At 38.0% G+C, this 23,567-nt stretch overlaps 1 protein-coding gene across 7 annotated transcripts in view; it reads left to right on the top strand.

Moving 5' to 3' along the window:
- The window catches only part of RALGAPB (Ral GTPase activating protein non-catalytic subunit beta), an 86,549-nt gene that overhangs the window by 11,163 nt on the left and 51,819 nt on the right, over positions 1-23,567 (top strand). For 5 of the 7 annotated variants that reach the window (XM_019750223.2, XM_019750217.2, XM_019750222.2 and 2 more), the window contains exons 2-9: positions 1,983-2,198; positions 4,906-5,108; positions 10,041-10,204; positions 12,020-12,206; positions 14,682-14,813; positions 20,069-20,247; positions 21,284-21,432; positions 21,560-21,776. In XM_019750223.2, coding sequence (XP_019605782.2) covers positions 2,013-2,198; positions 4,906-5,108; positions 10,041-10,204; positions 12,020-12,206; positions 14,682-14,813; positions 20,069-20,247; positions 21,284-21,432; positions 21,560-21,776 — 1,417 coding nt within the window. In that variant the 5' untranslated portion in view covers positions 1,983-2,012. Of the gene's footprint in view, positions 1-1,602; positions 1,664-1,982; positions 2,199-4,905; positions 5,109-10,040; positions 10,205-12,019; positions 12,207-14,681; positions 14,814-20,068; positions 20,248-21,283; positions 21,433-21,559; positions 21,777-23,567 lie in introns of all 7 variants that reach the window. The other 2 variants (XM_074317947.1, XM_074317949.1) reach the window with 1 other exon arrangement.

Here is a 23,567-nt window from a genome sequence, read left to right as displayed (position 1 = left end):
TGTATCCATGTGTGTGTGTGTATACTGGGGGTGCCAAAAAAAAAACAGGTGCCAAAAAAATGTGTACAAATGGACACTTTGGTCAGTGTTGTTCAAGCAGTAGTTCTCCATAATCAGAAGTGTCTGGACGCTGATGGTAACCACTTTGAGCACCTCTTGTAATTGCAGCAGTCAAACATGACTTGTATTCATCCTTTGTTATTGGTATATATTATTACAATTTTAATAGTTTGTTCCTTTCTTAAAGTGTCTATACATTTTTTTGCCACCCCCGGTATATATTAATTTTTAAAAGGTGAGGAAAATGTGTGGTATGGCAATAAGTTGTCATCTGATGGGGGTGGCCCTCTGTCAGAGCTTTCCTTTTTCCTCTTCCATTTTTGAGAGTGCTTATTTTGGGGGTGGGGCACCAGGATTTCCTTGGGGGGAATGCTATAAATCCTGAGGAAACTGAGGCGATTTTAATAGTTACATCCACCCTTCAGATTGTAGATACCTTGTTCAATGCTGGCCCATCCCTCCTGCCTTCCCAGTTCAGGGCCTCTTTGTCCAGAGGAGGAGGACATCAGACCTCACAGGGCCACTGAAAGGTACCAGGGCCCAGAGTCCATGAGGTTCCAGAAGGAGCTGAGAAGATTAAATCAAATGGGGGAGGGTTCACAAGAGGGAAGGGCAGATGGTGAGTTCCTCTGTATGGAAAGAAGAAAGAACGGTAGTTTAGGACTAGTTTGTGAATGACTGACTTTCATGCTGAGGACTTTTCTCTTCACTCTTAGGCCTGTGATTCTCAAACACCATATCCTCTTGAAAAACACTGATACTTGATGAGCTGGAATGAGGTTTTCTAAGATAAAATTCAACAATGTTAGTCGCTTCCCAATTTGAAGAAAAATTAGCTTAAGGGATAGAACTTTTGAAAGATCACGTGTATCCATGTATTTTGTTTAAACACTGCTGTCTGGGCAAACATTTCAGAGCAAGTAGAAAATGGAAGTTAACAGAAATAAATTGGAAAGGCTTAACCGTCCTTGATTCTCTTCATGAATGTGGCATTTATGATTGTAATATTTACATTGCATTCATACAGCTATGTTCTTGTAGCCAAAATCTCTCATTTGTGTGGTAGACTTGGGTACCATTGCATGGAGAATATGCATTATAGGGAGAGGCAGTACATGCCATGGTTAGGAGCATGTGGGTTAAAACCCCAGCTCTGCCACGTTATAGCTCCGAAGCCTTGGGTATCGCTCTGAAGCCCCTCTATGCCTCAGTTTTTTCATCTGTGAAATAGAGATAAATTACTTCATATTCAGAGTTGTTTTGATGATTACATAAGTAGCATGTAGTAAATGCTCAGTAAGTGGCAGCTCTTAATATGTTTTCTGAAGGACACTGTGACATCTAGGTGTTTCATTACCGGAAGTTTGTGTGCCACTGCTGCAGGGAATGAAATACTCCCAAAGAATATTGTGTCTCATTTGAGGACATTGGTGGGCAATTTCAGGGGTATGTTTCCAGCATGTATTAGGTACGTGGAAACCATTGACTGAAAACTCTGGGTCTTAGAGTAAACTCTTTCCTTTGTCTTCCTTTCCTACTTAGGGCACTCCATTCTTCCATCCTCTTCTATCCTGGAACCTAGCGAGGAGGATTCCCTCATGCTGTGAGTGTACCAGATCTGATCGTTTTATTCCCTGCACAGTGGCCGTCTGTCCCAGCTCTGCTCCGGGGCTTCTGAGGGCTCTTGTGGGAAGGTGCTCAGACAGCTGCTTCCCAGGCTCTGCCTTCCTCCCAGGTCTCACCGTGAAGCTATTTTAGGGTACTCCTCAAAACATTGAGATGTGGTTTTTTTCTCAGTCTTCTTGAGGCAATGTAGTTGCAGCTTCTTTATCTTGCCAGGTAGGGTAAATCTGTATTTTACTTCCCCTTATTAATTTACAACAGTATAATTTGTCACGTTGTCTTTTGTCTTGTCTTTTCAGGTGCCATTTGGATAGTCCTTTAGTGGCACGATGTACTCTGAATGGAGGTCTCTGCATTTGGTGATTCAGAATGATCAGGGCCACACGAGCGTGCTGCACAGCTATCCAGAGAGCGTGGGGCGAGAGGTGGCCAATGCCGTGGTCCATCCTCTGGGGCAGGCCTTAGTGACTCCTGCAGTGGCTGGCAGCGAGAGTTTGTTAAAAACCGACAAAGAAGTAAGTGTTTCTTCATTTCATTCTATGTGAAGATATAAGTTAATGAAAAATTTATTTAACGTTGTCTTTTTCATGGATTTGTGCCCATTGTAGTGTGCCTTTTCCATTTTGACTTTGTTTGAGTTGAGAGTTGGGGGCTCAGAGTTTATGGCAGTTACACGGAATGGGTTGTACCAGGTGCTGGTGGGACTTCTGACTAGCCTGACTCAATTATCCACCTGAGCTACGTGCCTGAGACCGTCTTGAGTGTCAGGCCTTTCTCTATACGCTCAAGGCTCAGTCTTCAGGTTTCCACTCAGAGGTGTGTTTGGAAGGTCTTCATTCCTATTTGAGGAGCGTTTTTCTCTTTTTGGAGTATCCTCGCAGAGACTTACCCTGAGGACCAGCACTGGCCCTGGCATGCTGTCCTCTTGATGTATTTGTAATCCCTGGCTTCCATCTCCTGGGAAGAGATGGCATATGAGTGGATAGAGGTGCTTTGGTGCAGGCCTTGTTTATCCTCCTTTCCCACCCTCACAGGATATAAGAGAACAGTCCTTGAATCCTGTGTCCTCTACAATTATACAATAAAACCATCACCGAAGATGTCTTCTCTTTGTCTTTTATCTGAGAATTAGGGATTTGCAACCTCTTTTAAAATTCTTCCTCTTGTGCCGCTAAATCCTGCCCTCACCCTCTGATGTGTCACATCTTCACTGTGCTGTTACAGTCTTCTTGAACATTCATTGCTGTTGAATATATCACATATATTACATTACATTATATTGTTGTACATTTTCTACTCTTAGCCTTTGTAGTTGTTTTTGAGCTTAAAAATTTCAGTCGTGTATTTATCTTGATGCAACTTTAGTTTTAAGCTGTGGAAGTCTTTTCGAATCCTCAATTTCTGTCAAACAATTTAGCTGTTCTTTTTAGCTTTGTGATATCTACGAATGGTCAGTATATAGTCTAGTTTTCTCTTTTTTTCCTAAGTTAAAATGTTGGCATGGCCGTTGGTATGCCATGGGCACCTTCTTCTAAAATGATTTTGATACACTAATCCACTGTTACTCTCTCATCTGGTGTTTCCACCAGTTATAAATCGAGCCATTCTACCTTCCTCTGGGCCATATGTCTCCATCTTAGGCACGAGGATATCCTGCATCTCTCCAGATTTCTTGCCAATGCCCAGATCTCTTTCACAGGGAAGGCTGTTAATGGCAGCGTGAGAATAGCTTCAGATTGCTAGTTGGAAGACCAGGGTTCAACTGCTTAATTTTGCTAAGCTTCAGTGTTCTTATCTATAAAGTGAGGATAGTTTACCCTAGAACACAGGGTTATTTTGATGGTTAGATGAAAGTGCTTCATAAACTACCAGGATTATGTAATTGTCAGCTGCATCCACAGTAACCCTGTTAATAAAGGAATGAAGCTTGTCAGGCATGACTTGTTCTTTTTCAGCAGGCTGGTTTCCAGTGACCGTGCTTCCCTTTTATAAGTGCTCCCTGATTATCTGCTTAGTAATTTGTCCCAGTTGTGTCTGGAATTCACTTAAACTTTCCAGTTTACAGTATCTGTAATATACTTTCATTCTCTTTTGCAAATTGAACTATTTTCCCTTTCTCATCTCACCTTATTCACTCTTTATGACTGCAGGCAGTGGTTCAGCAGTCTCTTAGGCAAGTTCTTTCAGCCTCTCGGATGTGATTCAGATGGGTCAGGAGGCTGGAACTCATTTAGTGCAGCTAAGTGCCTTGTTAAAAACGTACCCAGCTTTAGTCCCTTCTCACTTGTGTTTGTTCTTTCCATTTTAAATATTATTTTCCTTGGCAGAGAAAATAGTCACAAGATAAGAGTTGAGCAGTTCATTTTCTTTCCTATTGTCTGTTGACATTGCATAATCTGGAAATGGAATGTGGTTGAATTTATGTACACAATTTCTTAAATACGTGTGTAACCGTATACAATTAAGTGGAGAAAAATATCTAAAATTTTCTATTTCTGTGCTGCCATTCTTTATGGAAAATCAAGATGACCTGTACTTACTTTTTATTTCACAGAGCAAACAGTAATAATGTCTAAAGGGTAAATGCCGACATAGGCTTACTATTTAGAAATAAGTATTTTCTTCTTTTTTTATTTTTCCCCCCTTCTGTTTTTTTTCCCCCCTTTATTCCTCCCGACTCCTGGTCAAGCCTGTTGTTTCTCAGTCTAGTTGGGTAGGGCAGTTCCCTGGCCCATGCTGGTATTATGAGCCTAGCGCTGCCCCCCGTTTGAGGCAGTCAGTCGCCGTGCAGCTCACGCTGGCTGCCCGCTCACGGTGTCACATGGCGGCACTCCGCAGCTCCGCCAGCCTCCAGCTGCTCATGGCAGCCCAGCTCCAGGGAGAGCTGTTGTTCACAATTTTAGCTGTAGAGGGTGCAGCTCACTGGCCCATGTGGGAATCGAACCAGTGACCTTGGCGTTAGGAGCACGGTTCTCCAACCACCTGAGCCACTGGGCTGGCCCTATTGTCTTCTTAAATCCTTTGCTTAGGAAATGTCCGAGTATGTTTTATACATGGAGAGTGCTTTCTCTAGCATAAATCTGATCTTAATGGTGAGATGAATACACCGTCAGTTGAGAAGGGTTTTTTTGGGCAATAAAAGAGGTTAATATTTTAAATCAGTCTACTGAGATATAGATAGGGATGTGTGATAATTCTATATGTATATTATCTTTTGTTTAGGTAAAATGGACCATGGAAGTAATTTGCTATGGACTGACCCTTCCATTGGATGGAGAGACTGTAAAATATTGTGTTGATGTATATACAGATTGGATTATGGCTTTAGTGTTGCCGAAAGATTCTATTCCATTGCCAGTTATTAAAGAACCTAATCTGTATGTTCAAAGTATACTAAAACACCTACAAAATCTTTTTGTACCAAGGTAAGCTATCCCTATCTATCTGGCCTATTATCAGGATGATAGTAAAATATTCATAAATGTTATTTTTTTGTTAATCCTTTGAACAGTTTACTTTTACTACTTGTTCAATTAAAGAGTATATTATTAGGTTAGTGCAAAAGTAATTGTGGTTTCAAAGGTTAAAAAGAACTGCAAAAACCGCAATTACTTTTGCACCAACCTAATACCATGTTTCCCCCAAAATAAGACTTACCCCGAAAATAAGCCCCAGTTAAGATCTCAGCCAGACGGACGCATTTAGTACATTATGATGATGTTCCAGAAGAAGATGACATGATTGTATTTGAATAAATGTAGATTGTCGTACCTGAAAAAAGAAGACATCCCCTGAAAATAAGCCCTAATGGAGCAAAAATTAATGTAAGACTCAGTCTTATTTTCAGGGAAACACGGTAATATAAGTGACAGGAGAGAGAGGTTTACATAATGTTTACTAGGGGTTTTTAACAAGTGTGTTCATTTTAAAGGCTTTGGCTTTTCTTTTAAATCTGATAGCTATTCGATATTAAAATACTGTGAACTCTTTCCCTTCCATTCAAAAAGACATACTTTTATTTATCATAATTCTTATATCCACTTAAGCTAAAGGCAACTAAGCCTTCTACCTTAAAATGAATCTTTCCTATGAGAGAATGAAGACATTGAAGTAAGCAGACTTGACATTATTATGGGCCATTTTGTAGTAGGCCAACAGATTATCTTGACAGTTTGTTACTGATTTTCACCCCATCGCTAAGCAGACACCTTAAATATTGTAATGTAGTATATGTGTCTTAGTTGTGCTTAAACTTTGTTCTGTTTCTAAAAAAATTATGTCATTGTAAAGAATTTGGGAAATATATAAATTAATGGAGAAGAATGCATTAGTTCCCTTCCCATTTGTGGGGATTTTCTGTAAAAAAAAAAAATCTGTTTTTATCTATTTTCAATGTGTGGTTTTTTTTTTGTTTTTTTTTGGGGGGGGGGAAGAAGGGGAACAGGACTTTATTGGGGAACAGTGTGTACTTCCCAGGCCTTTTTTCCAAGTCAACTTGTTGTCCTTTCAGTCTTAGTTGTGGAGGGCTCAGCTCAGCTCCAGGTCCAGTTGCCGTTTTCTAGTTGCAGGGGGCACAGCCCACCATCCCTTGCGGGAGTCGAACTGGCAACCTTGTGGTTGAGAGGACGCATTCCAACCAACTGAGCCATCTGGGAGGCAGCTCAGCTCAAGGTGCTGTGTTCAATCTTAGTTGCAGGGGGTGGAGCCCACCATCCCTTGCGGGACTCGAGGAGTTGAACTGGCAACCTTGTGGTTGCGAGCCCACTGGCCCATGTGGGAGTCTAACCGGCATTCTTCGGAGTTAGGAGCATGGAGCATGGAGCTCTAACTGCCTCAGCCACCAGGCCAGCCCTATTTTCAATGTTTTTGAAAGAGGCAAGGAGGCTTGCCTCCTTTTAGAAAAGTTCTGGTTAGAGCTTTTGGTCTGTCTGATGGTGAAGGATTTTGACTCATCCAAAAACCAGCTCCATAAATTTTAGCTTTTTAAATATAGAAGGAAAATTACTTTGGAAAATCTGAATTGAAAAGGAAAAATCTCCATTAAGAACTCTGGTGTCAAGGTCAAGTGAAACTCCTTACTTGTCTGAAATGCTTGCTCTAATCTGGCCCCAACCAGAATAGCTGCTACTAAATCTGCGTGAGAACTGCTCTTTGGTCAGACAGACTCATAAATTCAGCATTCCCTAAGACCCTGAAACATCTTCCCCTTCATCACCTAGCCTTCAGTTTTCCTCCTCCTCTTCTTCTTCCTCCTCTTCTTCCTCTCCCTTTTCCTCTTCCTCCTCCCACCTCCTCCTCTCCCAGCGGTCCTCATCTCACCTGTGTTGGTTTATCTTAAATTCTGCCTTGTAAGGAGAAGCCTTACGTAACCATTGAGGCCCACAGTGATCGCACCTTCTGTGAACCTGTGTGGTACTTACTTCCTGTGTCACTCTTACCTCTCCACTGTTTTATTCCTTATCTTTTAAAATGTGTATGTCTCATTTCCCTATCTATTATTGTATATATTTTGGGCTTCCATAGTGCCTGGTGCAATACTGGTATTACCTTAGGTGTGGATTAAATGCTGGTTGCTTGTATTTATTGATTTCAAATGAAAGTAATAACAGGAAATGCTTGGTAGTAATTAGCATATTGTTTGTGGCTCAGCTGGTTCTTCTCAAATGGTATAATACTTTTAATGCTTTCTTGTCTTCCCATTTAGGAGACTGCTTTGTTGGCCTTTGTGTTTGTGCACGGGACAGTCTCACGAGTTGTATTGTTACTGTGTCTCTGTACCGTTACCCCCTCTCAGTACTCAGTTAATTTCTATTGATGAAAAAAATCAATGGCATTTGAATTTAATTAGGCTTTTGCTTTTCTCTTTTGAGAAAAAACTACTTTATAAACTGTTCATTTTATTATTTAGTAATTAGCTTGTTTTCTCAAAAGCGTGTGTACATACTTCTGAGAGGGCACTGAACTGAGTCTTAGCGTTCTCCTGTCCAATAATGTCTTAGAGAACTGAGTAATTTCAATGCTGAATATTGAGTTACAATCTCATCTCCCATTACTGGAAACTTCATTTTTTACTTTTTGATTCAGATAGTTCACAAAATTATCATCAAGTTTACTTAGTTGTTTCTATAAAAAGTTGTTTCTCAAAATAGAAGAAACTGTGATTTACCACTTTGCTAGAGATTAAGTCAAAGTGGATGTAACTTTTCTCTTTTGCCTATCAGTTTGATTTCTTTTGGGGTTTGTTTGTTTTTTTTCATAATTGAGAGTGAACCATCTTTTAAAAATGATCAGGATTTTGATATATTGCTCAACTATACTGTACTTCAAAAAACGTGATGTTATAAAGTAGTGGTTGGCAAACTATTCTGTAAAGAGCCAGATAGTAAATATTTTAGGCTTAGTAGGCCATATGGTGTCTGTCACAAGTCCTCAGCTCTGCTGGTAGAGAGAAAGCGGCCACAGACAATAATGTAAATGAATGAGCCTGGCTGTGTTCCAATAAAACTTCATTTACAAAAACTGATGGCAGGCCAGATTTGACCCATAGGCCATAGTTCACAGTCTCTGTTCTAGAAGTTTTTCTAAAGAGCATGTTACTTTTGAAAATATTGAGAGGGAAGGAAAATCTCTGGTGTTTAGACTTTCCTATTTAGTTTTTAGTAAAGATTACCTTGCTTCTCTTAGCTTTAGAAACTTGGAAACTGCTCTTGAATTGAGGCTTTCTGAGTAAGGCTGCTAGACCTAAGGACCAGATGTTTCCTTCCCTGCCACTGGGCAGACAGCTGGAAATAGTGGGCAGGCCTCGGTCCCATGTGGGAGGCATGCAGTGTGACTGCCAGCTTGGAAGGGTGTCAGCCCCAGTATCACTGGTGGCATTCTGATTTCTTATTCTGGGCCTCCTCTTAGATGGCCAGATGAGGTTTGGGGCTATTATATAATTTCATATTCTTCTTCAAGTAGCAGAGCAACAGACACAAGCTTGAGCCCTTATGGACTGGATTCACCTCCACCTGAACGTGGGACAGCTCCCTGCTCCTGGGGGCTCTTGGCTTTTCCTAGGTGAATGTCTCATCATTTGCGTTAGGTCTGACTTCTTTTGGGAAAACTTAGTGGTGTCATTTGTTTGCACCTCTGGGGTAAGTGTCTGATTTTCTGGCTTAGAATCTGAGAATCTCTATCCTAAGGTTGGGGTAGGAGTTTCATGGGTACTCACTTCATTTTCCGGATTTCTTGAGGAGTCTCTGAGATTTCCTACTCTGATTCACACGTGTGTGTGTGTGTGTGTGTGTGTGTGTGTGTGTGTGTGTGTAAGGGTTTATTTGAGCTAAATTGATGACATGCTGGGGAGCAAGATCTCTACTGCTCCGTAGAAGAACAGTTTTGCAGCTTCTCTTATGCATTTAAAATTAAGGAGGAATGATTCAAACATTTTTCTACCAGTTTTTTTGTGTTGTGTCACAATATATAGGAACTTGGCCTCAAGATTTATTTCAATAACGTTAGTTACTTGTCTCGGCTTTCACATAGGAGGTCTGGAGGCCAACCCACCATTCGCTGATGCAGTGGGTTTCCTACTGGTCTCAGAATTCTCAGATTGTCTACTTTGGAGAGTGTGGATAAGGCGTGGGACTTGGACCTCTATCTTCCTCTTCAACCCGATCCCTAATACTTTGACCTGTATTATCCCCTTGGATAAAAATGGTACTGGGCACAAAAAAGAGTTACATAACTATTCTTCTAGGGTATTTTGAGAACCTTTGGAGCCCTCATCTTGGGTTAAGTTGCCTTTTTTAGTAGCACAGCAGTGGCAGGTGCTCATCTCGGAGGCAATTACTTTCCCACCTCATGTTCTGTTAGGATATTCCTTTGGATCCAGAGGCTCTTTGCTAGCAGATACTAGCTTCAAAGACACTGTGAGCACTAGAATTCTTGTGAATGTGTGTTTAAAATTTTGTTTTTTAAAGAATGCAAAGGCTATTCTGCTTCAATGTGAGCAACAGGAGTGGCATTGGGTATTTATTCATTCATTCATCAGAAACCTATTGCATACCTTTTGTTGTGTGCCAGGCATCACATGATAGACATAGATAATCCAGAGTTGAAGCTTACATTTGTGGTTTCCCCTTCTCTACCCAGGAGCTTGCAAGCTCTGATACAAGTGGTAGGCTGAGATCTGAGTGCTGAACTGTATGATGGGGAAGAAGGAACTGTGACCTAAAGAGGGTGTGCCTAGCCTTGTCTGCTGATGCTCTTAGGGAGCGTCATGGACCATTGCTTGCTGCGTCCATAGTTACCTGTCCTTACGCTGTTGCTTTCTCACCTCCAGGCTGCTCAGTGATATGTTCTCTCTTCTTCAGACAGGAACAAGGCTCCAGTCAGATCCGACTATGCTTACAGGTCCTGAGAGCCATTCAGAAACTGGCCCGTGAGTCATCCATCATGGCCCGAGAAACCTGGGAAGTCTTACTGTTATTTCTCCTGCAGATTAATGACATACTTCTAGCCCCGCCAACTGTTCAAGGTTTGTTAATTTTTTTTTCTAATTTATTTCTGAGCTTCAAAGACAGTTTACTTTTAAATTTTGGCATAATAGTTGACAAACCAGGGTTAACAATTCTTAGAATGGAAACCTTCAAAGGCACAATATTAAGTTATTTTACCTTCAGTGATGGTAGGGAGGGACTCAGTGAATTAATGCATTTTTTATAGTGATAGGAACAGTAGTAGCTTGTTTGATATATTAGATAGAGCCTGGATAAGAAACAACTAATTAAATTAGAGCCTATATGTAAGGTACCTGATTACAAAATAGCTATCAAAGTAGATTCTGAAAACTTGATAGGTACAGAAGATATTTTGTTCAGCAGATGAAACCTACACAGTCTTAAAGTGTTCCATTTGGAAGTATGACAGTATTCTGCTTGTTACTTAGCCATTAAAAAGCCTCCAATAAGGCTTCAGAGTGTATTTTAGAAGCCCTGTTTTGTATGTGATAACACAGTATACACAGACTATGAGTTGATATTCTAGTTCTAAATTCCCTGTTACTTATTCATATGTGTAGTCTCTTACTAACACATGTGTGAGTGCGCTTGTGCTCGCACAGGTGCTGTGTCCAGAAAACATCTAAAAGGAATCATGGACTTTTTGTTGAAAGGGACCCCACAATAGGAATACCCTGCCTGGTGTCGACACTAGCTGCCAGTCACTGTCAGTGTTCTCTGCTACACACTCCCCAGGCCTGGGATCTCAGCAACACAAGGCAGGCAATTTATCCCCTTCTGGGGCTCATGATTGTTGAAACTTTGTTTTTTGCTCATTTGACTTACACATCTGCATAACTTTTCCTTCAAGCAGCAAGTTTGCCTTCTGGAGCTATGCCGAGTATAGACCTCTAGTTCCCTAGTACAGACCACTGTAGTCCCTAGTTCCAGGACTCAGAGCCGACAAACAGCTCTGTTTTCATGGTTGAGGCTCTGTCCTGTGCAGCACTAGTCATTTTGCTTCCTCACTTGAAGGGGGGGCTTTCAAACACCTGAAATAATTTATAACTAAGTTTGGAGTAGAAAAACCTGGGTATTGGTTCTGATTCTTTTCATTATTGGCTGTCTGAACTTGGGCCGATTTAAGTTACTTAAATTTCCTGAACCTAAGTTTTCTCATCTTCAAAATGGGTTAATTTATAATTGGTAATATGTATTATAAATATCTATCCTGGGGTAGCCGGTTGGCTCAGTTGTTTAGAGCGCAGTGCTCATTAACACCAAAGTCGCTGGTTCGATTCCCTCATGGGCCAGTGAGCTGCACCCTCCACAACTAGATTGAAAACAACAACTTGACTTGGAGCTGATGGGTTCTGGAAAAACACACTGTTCCCCAATATTCCCCCCCAAAATTAAAAAAAAAAAAAAAAATATATATATATATATATATATATCCTGTAGAATTCATGTGAGGCTTATGGGAGGTCGTGTGTATCAACTACTTGGCACAGAAACTGCCTCCTAGTAGTCAGTCCTCATAGGCACTCGTCTTTTCCTTTCTCCCCTCTGTGCTCCTGTCCCACTTGCTAGAGGATTGAGATCTTCAATATACAAGCACTGGGCCGGGTGACTTGAAATCTTTCAAAGTGATAATTGGTTGATGGATCCATGCTTTCCCTCCTAGGAGCTCCTAAGAATAGTTTCCTGTTCTTACTATTAAATGGTTATTTGAAAGTCAGAACTTAACATTGCATTTATTTTAATTTTTTGACCAATTCTCCCAAATGAGTGAATTAAAGATTCTGCTTTAAAAAGTAAGTACACCAAAGATACGTTTTCTTTTTGTTGGAAAGGTGGCATTGCTGAGAACCTGGCAGAGAAGTTGATTGGTGTTCTCTTCGAGGTTTGGTTACTCGCGTGTACTCGGTGCTTCCCAACACCTCCATACTGGAAAACAGCCAAGGAGATGGTGGCTAACTGGAGGCACCACCCCGCCGTGGTGGAGCAGTGGAGCAAGGTCATCTGTGCGCTCACTGCCAGGTGGGTTATCACTGACCTGCCTTCCTTCATCTGCTGGCCTTAGGCAGTTTGCCTCTGTTTTGTGTCTTTCTGGGATTCATGCAATACATTGTAAAAAGCCTGTATCCTGTGTTTGTCATTACAGTACTTTATATACCGAATCGAGTCACTTTTAAAAAATAGATATAATAGTTTGGCTAGTGTCTGTCTAATCTAAAACCTTTCAGATTCAGCAAATGCCTTGGAAAAGCAGGTAAATTCTGCACTCTACCCACCACTCCCCCTTCACCAATCTGACCCCTTCTTAAAATATTCATGATCATTATTTTTAAGAAACAAATCATACATAAGTATAACAGAAAAAGTTAAATTCACGAGAAATCCTATTATATACGTTTATATATAGTTTTACAGAAATGGAATCATACAGTAATGTGCTACTATGTAACCAAAGTAGGCAGTTTTTTTATAGTAATAATTTTACCTTTTTTACCATTTATGTATAATACAATCATTAGTCTATGAGTAAACTGTTAAGCTTCATTTTTTTCAGACTTGTTTTTTTCATTCCACTCTGCATCTTTTAATATATAACTAAAACATGAGGATTCTTTTTTAAATAGTCACAATACCATATCACACCTAAAAAATGCTAACAATTCTTTAATGTCAGTTAGCCATTCAATGCTCAGATGTTCCTGAATGTCTCTATATTTTTTCTTTTTACAATTGATTCCATTGAATCAGAAAACAAACAGGGTTTAGATATTACATTTACATTACATTTAGTCCACATGTTTCTTAAGCCTATTTTAAGCTGTAGGCTTCTGCTCTCTCATTTTTATTTCTTTGCAGGTTATTTTTTTTCCCTTTGGTTGAAGAAACTGGGTTGTTTGTCTTAATAGAGTGTTTCACATTCTGGATTTTTCTGATTATGTCCAAGTTGTGTTAATTAACATGTTCCTTTGTCCCCTGTATTTCCTGTCAGCTGGAAATACAGTTAGATCTAGAGATTTGGTCTGATTCAGGTTTGATTGGGGGTAGCATAGCGGGTGGAGGCAGGAACAAATAATTTGTAGGTGGTGTTATATATCAGGGTAGACTGGTCTTTTTCTGAGATAATAAAATGTTTATATCATTATCATTGTTTAAACTAAAAGATGAAGGTTTGAAATATTCTGTTTATTCTGGTATATCTTGGTGAATGTCAATATTATGAATCTATTTTTAAATAATACTTTTATCTTGATTATAAAAGCAATACATGCTTATAAAAAAATTTGGAAGGTTTAGGGGGAAATATCCATCACTTACAGCTAACCAGTGTTAAACATTTGAGGTATTATTTTCCATTTCTCTTTTTTAAAAAATCAATTTGAGATTATTCTATATAGTATTTGCTTTTTTCATTTGATGTTTGATTCTTGTCACATTAGTTACATATGCCTTATTTCTTTTTGAGTAGATCCCAAGATCATATTTTTAATGGCTTTATACGTTTTCATTGTAGGAATGGAATTATAATTTATTTAATAGTTTCCTTGTTGTTTTGATATTTATGTTCCCAGTGTTTTACTTTAAAAATATTATTGATATGAATGCTTTTACATAATCTTTGTATGTATTTTGGTTGTTTTATTAAGATCTAATCTCTAGATGTAGAATAATTGAGTCAAAGGGCTTTGAACAGTTTTAATACATTTGGACTATCACTATTAAATTAAGTAATTGAATTGTTGAATTACTTTTAAAGTACACTATAAATTCTAAACTTCATGTGAAGTTATATTGCTGTTATTACAAATAAATTTGCCGTTATTATTACAAATAAGTTGTGTTGAAGGCGTTGGCAAGGGGATGAATCCTTTAAAAATAATTTAATTTATTATTTATATTAGAGGACTAATTGGATAATTATATAAATATAATTGCATATTATATGATTATATAATTAATTTACTATTTGTCATTTGCAGTTACAGGTTAAAAATTTTTAAGTAATTTATAATTTTATAAATTAGTAATATATAATATTTATATTGCAAAATTATATGTAATTGTAAATATATATTATAAAGGTATTATATTTATATAGTAAAGTATAACACTTATTATGTGAAATAATTTATATTAAATCATAAATTTAAATAATATATAAATTTATAAAATCATTTAAAGAAATAATTCTATAAATAACAGATAAATTTATAATATAAATTATACAACTTATAAAATGTAAATTAAAATAATAACATAAATAATAAATTATTAAAATAAGTAAATTAAATGTTTTAAATAAAAATTTAAAATAGTTTATAAAACTGGAAATCTTCCAATTTTTTTATAAACAAGGGTTTTCATTTATCTTACTTCAGTGAGGTACAATACATGTTTCATCTATTTTCTCTTATTTCTCTTATTGTATTTTAATGCTCGAGTATATCTTTCATTCTGTTAAGAAATGAACTTAATGGTGTGCATTTTCTTATATTCTAGATTGCTACGCTTTACATATGGTCCTTCATTTCCTCCATTTAAAGTTCCCGATGAAGATGCCAGTCTGATCCCTCCAGAAATGGATAATGAGTGTGTTGCACAGACGTGGTTTCGCTTTTTACATATGTTAAGGTACTGTTACTTTAGTTTTTCATGTGCTCTTTACCCAGTGTCTTAGGACAAGAACCATGCTGTAACTCTCTTGTTGGATTTCTGAGTGTCAGAAGGAGCCAAATTGGACAACACACATATCTACATAATGTGTCTCCTGTTCTCCCTATTGCAATACTGTCAGGCTATGCTCAGCTGCTCTTGGTCTGTGCTCTCTGGAAGCGTATTCCCTGTGGTAGATTTAGCATTTGTTCTCTTGCCTGTTGCTGCAGCCTGGATGGTATGTCTCTCAGGACTTTGTCACATTCTGTGGGAACTGTCACATTCTTTGTGACCATCCCTGACTGGTCAGTCTGGCTCTCAGGGCTTCTCTAGTAGTCTTATTGTTTAATATTTCACTGAGGGATACAATGTAAAATTTCACAGAGAGATAAATTGCTACTTCTTGCTATTTTGTTCTTTATAGTAATTCTATTCAATACAGTTTCATCACTTCCTGCCTTTCTCTCTAATAGGCCCATCCTTGGGCTCTGGAACTTTTGTTCTGTCATGTACTCTCTTGCTTCTTAAATGTTTTCCTTGCATATTTTCTCTTTCTGGTTTGACTAGCTTCATTTTTCTATTTTTGTGCTGGTGATTCTAAATTACTCTGTATGACCATTTTATAAATTAAGGATGTTAACCATTTTCTATCATTTTTTTTTTCAGTTTGTAATTTGTGTTTTTCATCTTTCAGTGATTTCAGTTTATTTTTAAAATCTATTTTCTGTGATCATTTTCTGTTTCCTTTAAGATTAGAAAGTCTGTGTTCTTTGATCAGATAGATTAACCTATGATTTCTTCTTTGTTTCCTTTGTAACTTTAAGTTCCTTTTTATATACCAGGTTTTGTCTTTGGGTCATATATTATTCCATTAATCGCTTCATTTTTGTACAAGTTCACTTTTAATTATTTTAACGTTATAGTAGTTACAGTCTTTTCCCTTTTTCCATTTCTTGGAATTTTTTTTTTATCTCTTCTTTGCCTGTTTAACATTCCAGATAAAGTTATAAAACACAAGTAATAAAAAGCCCACAAAACATTTTTGGGTTTGGATTGTGTATTGATTAAGGTAAGGAACACGTTCTGCATTGGTAGATGAACCAGAAAATCTTAGTGGCTTAGTACAATGTAAGTTTCATCAAGTCAGGTAGGGAGTGGCTCTGCTTACTCAGTCATTCAGGGACCCAGCGTGGCGGAGGTTCTGCCATCTTCAGCATGTGGCTGTATTACTAGGGCCTCAGCTTTGTAAGCTGGAGCCTCTGTTTCTGGCTAGCAGATGGGAGAGAGAGCAGCGGAAATTATGTGGAAGGCTTTTATGAACCAGGCCTTGAAGTGATGTAAATGACTGCTACGCATATTCCATTGGCCAGTAGTCATATGCATGCCACACTTAATTGCAAGAGAAGTAGGAGGAAAAGAAAAACTAGCGAACAGTTAGCCAGACTGCCAAAGACGAGAATTGTATTACGCCTGCCTTGTCTTTATATTTAGGGAAAGTTGATACCTTAATATAGTGAGTCTTTCTAAGAGTGGGTATTTTTCTTTTTTAGAATCTTAAATATCTTATAGAAGTGTTTTGTAATTTTCTTCACGCAAATCTGCATATTTCTTATGCTCTTTATTCCTAGTATTTACTGCTGATGTTGTGAAAGGCTAATTTTTTCTGCGATTAAATCTTATAAGTGGCTATCACTGCTGTAAAGAAAATGTTGTATTTTGTTTTTGTGTATTATTTTTGGACACTTAAAAGAGCTCTAGGCATTATGGATACTTATCTGCAAATAAGAAGTGTCTCCTTTCTAGTAATTCATGCTTCAGTCTTAAAAGTGCTTTAGTTGCAGTAAGAGCTGTACACGAGTTCAAGTTCTATTTTTTTCTTTATGAACTTGAGCAAGCAAATAGTCTCTCTGAGTCTCAGTCTCTTTTTAATTTATAAAATGGGGACAATACAGTTGATCCATGAACAACATGGGTTTGAACTGTGCGGATCCACTTATAGGCAGATTTTTTTTCAATAAATACTATAAATATATTTTCTCTTTCATAGGATTTTCTTTTTTTAAAAAAAATTTCCCTTGACCATTGTTGGTTTTATTTTATTTTATCTATCTATTTATTTATTTATTTATTTATTCCCCTTCTTCCGCCTCCCCCCAACTCCGGTTCAAGCCGATGTTTCTCAGCCTAGTTGTATAGGGCACAGCTCCCTGGCCCATGCTGGTATTATGAGCCTTGCACTCCGGCAGCAGAGGCAGTCAATTGCCGGTTGGTGGGCGGCTCACAGCAGCTCACTCGCCAGCTGCCAGCCACCGGCCGCTTCTGGCAGCATACGATAGCACACAGCAGCCAGTGCCAACCTCTGGCTGTTCATGGCAGCCCAGCTCCAGGGAGAGCTGTTGTTCATAATCTTAGCTGTAGAGGGCGCAGCTCACTGGCCCACGTGGGAATCGAACCAGTGTCCTCTGCGGCGTTAGGAGCACGGTGCTCCAACCACCTGAGCTACTGGGCTGGCCCCATAGGATTTTCTTAATAACGTTTTCTTTAGCTTACTTTATTGTAGGAATGTAATACATGTAACATGCAGAATATGTGTTAATCAGCAGTTTATGATATCGGTAAGGCTTCTAGTCAATAATAGGCTATTAGTTAAGTTTTGGGGGACTCAAAAGTTATGCATGGATTTTTGACTGTGTGGGGTTCGGTTCCCCTAACCCCTCCATTGTTCAAGGGTGAACTGTAATAGTATCCATCTTGTTATAAGAATTGAAGAAAAAGCATATGAAACAGTACAATGTTTAGTGTCTGATGGGTGCTTGAAAATTTGCCACTATTGTTATAATAATTATTTTGGTATATTATTTTACAGCATTAGTCAAAACTTCTAGAACACCGCTGAATTAAAATGACTCTGTTTTGACATCTTTTGTTCTGCTTTTCATTGGAATGCATCTACATGAAATTTTGAGTGGGATGTTGGCTGTTGATATTAGTTATTCTTTTTTTATGTTCCTGGTTTCCTAAGCAATTAAAAAAATTAAATATAAATAAAATCAGGAATAGTACTGAATTTTATTCAAATCATATTTTGGGATCCATTTAAGCAATTAAATGTTTTTTCTTTTTTACCTAAGGACGTGATATATTTATTTCAATATTGAATCACATTTCATTCCTGAGAGAAAAATTATACTTGGTTATGTATGGAATGTTCTTTTAATAATTTTTTTCCCCAAATTGTCTCTAGTTATATCTTTTGACTAATATATGTGTCGGTAACTTAAAGAAAAGAATAAGAAATGTCCTATCTTTTTCTGTGCTGTGTTGCATGAAAGTTGTATGTTCCTTAAGAATTTGAAATACAGCGCCAGTAAAACTCTAGTCCTGAAATCTTTTTTAGAGGTAGTTCTTGGATAATCTTTTCCCTTTTCTTCACTGTTAATTGATCTTTTCAGGCTTTATCTTCTTGAGCTGAAAGATTTTATTATTTATAGTCAAGCTTCTTTCAGATATAAAGAATGGGAACCTACTTAAACAATTGCAAGGGGAAAAGATGATAGAGAGGTCTCATTGGACTCTAAGTGAACGTCCAGTACTCAAGGTGGGGAGGGATCAAAGCAGCCTTGGGACAAGCCACTCTGTCATCTATCTTTCCTGGCTTTTTTGCTTTTCTTGTTCATATACACACTTCTCTTTCTCTGGCAGGCTTCCCCTGAGTTCCTGTTTCTTCCTGCCTTTGGGATACATGCAGCCCCATGACAACTGCCCAGTGGTGTAAACAGCTTTCTGACTTAACAGCTCTAGCCATTTTAGCACCGGGGCTTTCCCTTTGCTCACATTCTCAAACTGGATAAATTGGATTAAATGTTGTTAGTTAGGCTACATCAGTTGTAGGTCTCTAGCAAGCGTCTGGATAGATACCTTTTGGACAGTGTTACCGTTTTGGTTAAATGAGCTGTGGCTGGGTGGGAGGCAGGTCCATGACAGTTATTCAGAAAGGGCTACCATGGTCACTGGCAAATTTCCTGGGAAGAGGGCTGAATATGATGGGGAGATAGACACCCAAATTTTGTCTCGTATGGTAATGCTTTATATCTTTAGGGGGGAAAAATGTTTCTCTTGATTAGAATACTACCTTTCTCAAATGGTTGTCCTTGGACTTCTTTGTGCATGGCCACCTGCCATTCACGCCCCACCTGGAGGTTCTATTTCAGTAAATCTAGGTCAAATCTGGATTTTTAACAGGCTTTCCACATGTGTCAGATATACAGGGCATTGGGAGCTGCAGGGATGTAGTTTCTATGATCTGACCTAAGTCCTTTGTTACCCATTTTCATTCAAATTTTATTTTTTTGAATCTGTTCTCCGAATTTGAGTGTCAATAAAATTGTTTCAGTTTTACATCTGGAGAAGCTGGTGTAAGCCTTTTGGCACTGCTCCTAGACTTCGTAGCTCCTCTACCCCACATGAACTAGTCATATGGATACAGTGTGCTAATACTAGATGTCCATTTCTATACATGTATATATATGCTCCCCTGCTCCCACTTGCATTTAAGGGTTTGAGTGGATGGAAAGAGAGGTTTCAAAGGGCAGAGCATCTATAAACCACTGATTTGTATTTCTCAGCCTAGTTCTTTTGACCTCGTAACTAGTGGAAATTTTTTCCAGGTGCTGGCTATAGGTTATTACTTTGAGTTGGCTATTTAATGGACAGCAAAGCAGACCATTTTGAGTGGAAATCTAAATCTATTTTTTAGTGGAAATATTTAAAATTACTTATACATAAAATATAACTCAAGTCCAAATATGTTGTTTTGAAATGTATGGCTTTAGTAATTCCAATTTTCAATTAGTTTTTTAAAAATTGGATATGCTAATATTATAGCAAAATTTTCTCCTTGGAGTTCTTATTGATTGACTTACAGTTTTTATTCCATTGCTTATTAGAAAATAAGAACATTAGAAAAACATCTATGTGTACTCTTAAAAAATTAAAAGTTTCTAGTGTTATTTTGATTCTCATTCTCTGAATAGGCAGAGTAAGTTTATGTAAACACAGTGCAGATCTTCTGGAAAGAAGTGTTGATGATTGAGTCCCTCGCCTGTTAAATACAGATTAGTCTCCTCTCTGAATTAAATAGGCACAAACAGCCCTGTTCTTAGATTAGATTGCATGCAGTTTATTGCTAAAGAAACTTCTAAATGTGTAATTAATTCTTCTCTCTCTCTTGATAGTAATCCCGTGGATTTGAGTAACCCAGCCATTATAAGCTCTACTCCCAAATTTCAGGAACAGTTCTTGAATGTGAGCGGAATGCCACAAGAATTGAATCAGTATCCCTGCCTTAAACATCTGCCTCAAATATTTTTTCGTGCCATGCGTGGAATCAGCTGTCTGGTGGATGCATTCTTAGGTGATTTTTGTGTGTTTTGTTAGATGTTTAAAGAGCTACATGTAGATAACTCTAGAGTCTGGTTTTAGAGAGTATTATGGAAAGCCCAAAGATTTGATTACAAATAACAAACTAGGAAACTAGAGGGTTTTTGTTGTCTCTATACAAACAGATTAAACAATGCTAAGAAAAAGAATAAGACCTGGTAGCTAAATGGACAAAGCATATGAGTAAAAAGATTTGCAAAAGAGAAAAGTGTTCATTCTTACTAGTAATCCAAGAAAATACAAATTAAAATGTATTAGATATCATTCTTTTGTGTAACATTAGGAGGCAAATTATATACCTTTTGTGAACCTCTGTTTTAAACTGTTTTTCACATTTTAGGACTATAAAAAGTCAGATATTTTTTACCTGTTGAAAGAATGATATTTACTATGTATCATTTTCTAAAACATTTGTTGTATGTATTTCTTAGTATATTACGTAGATAATATATTAGTTCAACTTAAGTTTGGCTGCCGTATAACAACCAAAAATACCGGTGGTTTAATAAGCAAGATAGTTTATTTTCACATGAGTTAAGCCCAGGGTTAGGCAGTACAGGGCTGTTACAGCAGTTCCCTTATTGTCAGGGACCCAAGGCTCTTCCATCTTGTGACTCTTCATCCTTTGTGTACCGTCTCATGAGCCGTGATGGTTGAATGCGTTCCAACTATCCTGTTTAGCAATTAGGAAGGAAGGAGAGTCTATACTTGATTGGCCCTCTTAACTCCTTAAGAGGAAAGACCCACCCAACAATCACCCACTTCTTTGTGGTCAGAACATGGCCACACTGGCTGTAAGGGAGTCTTGAAAATGTAGTGGTTTATTCTAGGTAGCCATGTCCAACTAAAATTTGTGTTCTGTAACTCAGGAAGAATGGGCGAATGGCTATTGGGAGGCCACTAACAGTGTCTGCTGTAGTCTGTCCCAAACCTTCCCTGGTGTTGCTTGAGGAAGATTTTTTGACTACCTGTTTTGAACTACGAAGAATAACTCTGTCTTTTTTTTTAAGGCATTTCTAGACCCCGATCAGACAGTGCTCCTCCAACACCCGTGAACAGATTAAGTATGCCTCAAAGCACTGCTGTCAATACCACCCCACCACATAACCGGAGGCACCGGGCTGTTACGGTGAATAAGGCCACCATGAAGACAAGCACAGTAAGAGTTTCCATCACCATTGTTCTTCTGTAGACAGTTGCCCTTTTAATCTGCTGTCCTTTTAGAAAAAGTCCTGCTGCTTTCTCAAACTTCTCATGAGTGTGGGTATATTCTTGTGTTCTCATAGGTTAGTACTGCTCATGCCTCGAAAGTTCAGCACCAGACATCCTCCACTTCTCCTCTGTCAAGTCCAAATCAGACTAGTACAGAACCCCGGCCACTGCCTGCCCCTCGGAGACCAAAGGTTAACAGCATCTTGAATCTCTTTGGATCATGGTTATTTGATGCAGCATTTGTTCACTGTAAACTTCATAATGGGATAAACAGAGACAGCAGCATGACTGGTAAATATTGCTCAAGAAATATGCTATCATTTTTTTTCTTTTCTGTTTTTTTCTTTTTAACCTTTCCTACCTGCAAGATTAATATGTATCTTCAAAAGCTCTCTGTGTCTGACCAACCAGTGTCTTGTGCTTAACCCCTTCCAGCTGAAGTAACAGAATTTTGGAAGTTTTCCTACCTGTCCTTTTTTCCTTTTTATGTTTGTTCTACGAGGTTTGGCTTTTGTCTGGTTTTATTAGACACACATTAGGTTAGCCATTTTTTTTTTTTTTTTTTTTTTAATCAAATTCCTTTCAGTAGGTGACCTGGAAGTTCCCTTCATGTCAGCCAGGATAATAATATTAATATAAAGAATTAAAGATTTTGACCAGAAATTTATTCACAAGAAGTGTTTTCTTAGATTTTGACAACCACTCACTCATTAGTACATACAAATATCAGAAAATTTCTGCCTCACAAAAGACTCTAATGTCTCTGGTTTTAGTTTAGAGAACTTTATTTCAGGGGTACACTTTCAAAAATACAATTTGTTCTGAAATTAAATAAGACTGGTGGAGAATTCATAGTGCAACCCTGATATCTTCATTTAGATTTTATTACAGAAATGAAACACTGTCTAAGTAAAACCTGATTCATTTTTTGTCGTCTTAACATTTTACTAGGAAGTAGTGGCATAGGGTGCAGTATGGAGGGTGGGGTAGTGCAGAATGGACTGAATATTTATGACATGTATTAGAGCTGAATAATAATAATGGTTGGCACTTATTGCCAGGCACTGTGCTGTATGCATTAACGAGTGTGTTGGTTGTTTGGTAAGAAAGCACTTTTCCACTGGGGTTAGAAATAGCTTGAGGTAAAAGGATGCCTAATGGCATTAGTTTATGCATCCCTAGGGAGAATGTTAATTCCAAGGATAAAACCAATGGCCATAAGAGTCTCTGCTTTCTTTCAGAAAGGCATTCTTATGTATTACGTATCATCTCAGAACTGAGGTCTATGTGTGTTAGCGTTATACACATACAATTATTTAGGATGTGTTTTCAAATCTTATAAATAATTTTTAAAAGTTGTGAATATAAAGACATTTTCAGGAATACAATTTGAGATTGTGTGGTTGAGTTTAGGGATTTCTTTATTTTGTTCAGATTCAGACACTATATTCTATCATTTCCATATTTTATTTACAAGTTTGAAAGTGGTGCTTACTTATGGATAAGTAAATGTACTTATGATGATTAAATGAAAACTTTTAAAAACCATTTTTGGCTTATATTTTCTTATATTCATGTGCTTTATATTTTGAGTTTTCTGAACCATGTTTGTATTAATTTGTGTTGTATTTTCTAGAATGAGTCAGTCATATTTTTATTTTTTATTAAGATGCAATTCTTACCATGTAACTTCTGGGTATCAAGCTGTTGACACTAAAATCCCTGAATCAAGAATGGCTCCACCTGCTGCCTCGATGGGCTTGCTTAAAGGGAACTTACAGATCTCCTCACTCTTGAGAGAGTTTGTAACAGCTTTGCTCATCCTCTTGTGCCAAAAGATAGAAGCCAGAGTTCAAATCATATGTGGGCAACACATTCTTATTTTTTAACTCTTACAATTTTCCTTCATGGGGAAAGAATAGAAGCTCCTCTTCCCTGCCTTGCGTTCAGAGATGAGAAAGGCTGTTACATTATCCAGGAGCTAGGAGGTGTCCAGATAGTTGAATGGTTAGAGTGCTGTTGGGTGCCACTCTTGAGGTCTTGGGGGTGGTGGGAGATTTGGGAATACTAACATTGTTAGTC

The sequence above is a fragment of the Rhinolophus sinicus genome, linkage group LG13, assembly GCF_036562045.2.
Source record: "Rhinolophus sinicus isolate RSC01 linkage group LG13, ASM3656204v1, whole genome shotgun sequence".
NCBI classification, from domain to species: Eukaryota; Metazoa; Chordata; class Mammalia; order Chiroptera; family Rhinolophidae; genus Rhinolophus; species Rhinolophus sinicus.
The sequence above is the reverse complement of the archived record's forward strand: the minus strand, read 5'-3'. Positions and strand labels throughout refer to the sequence as shown.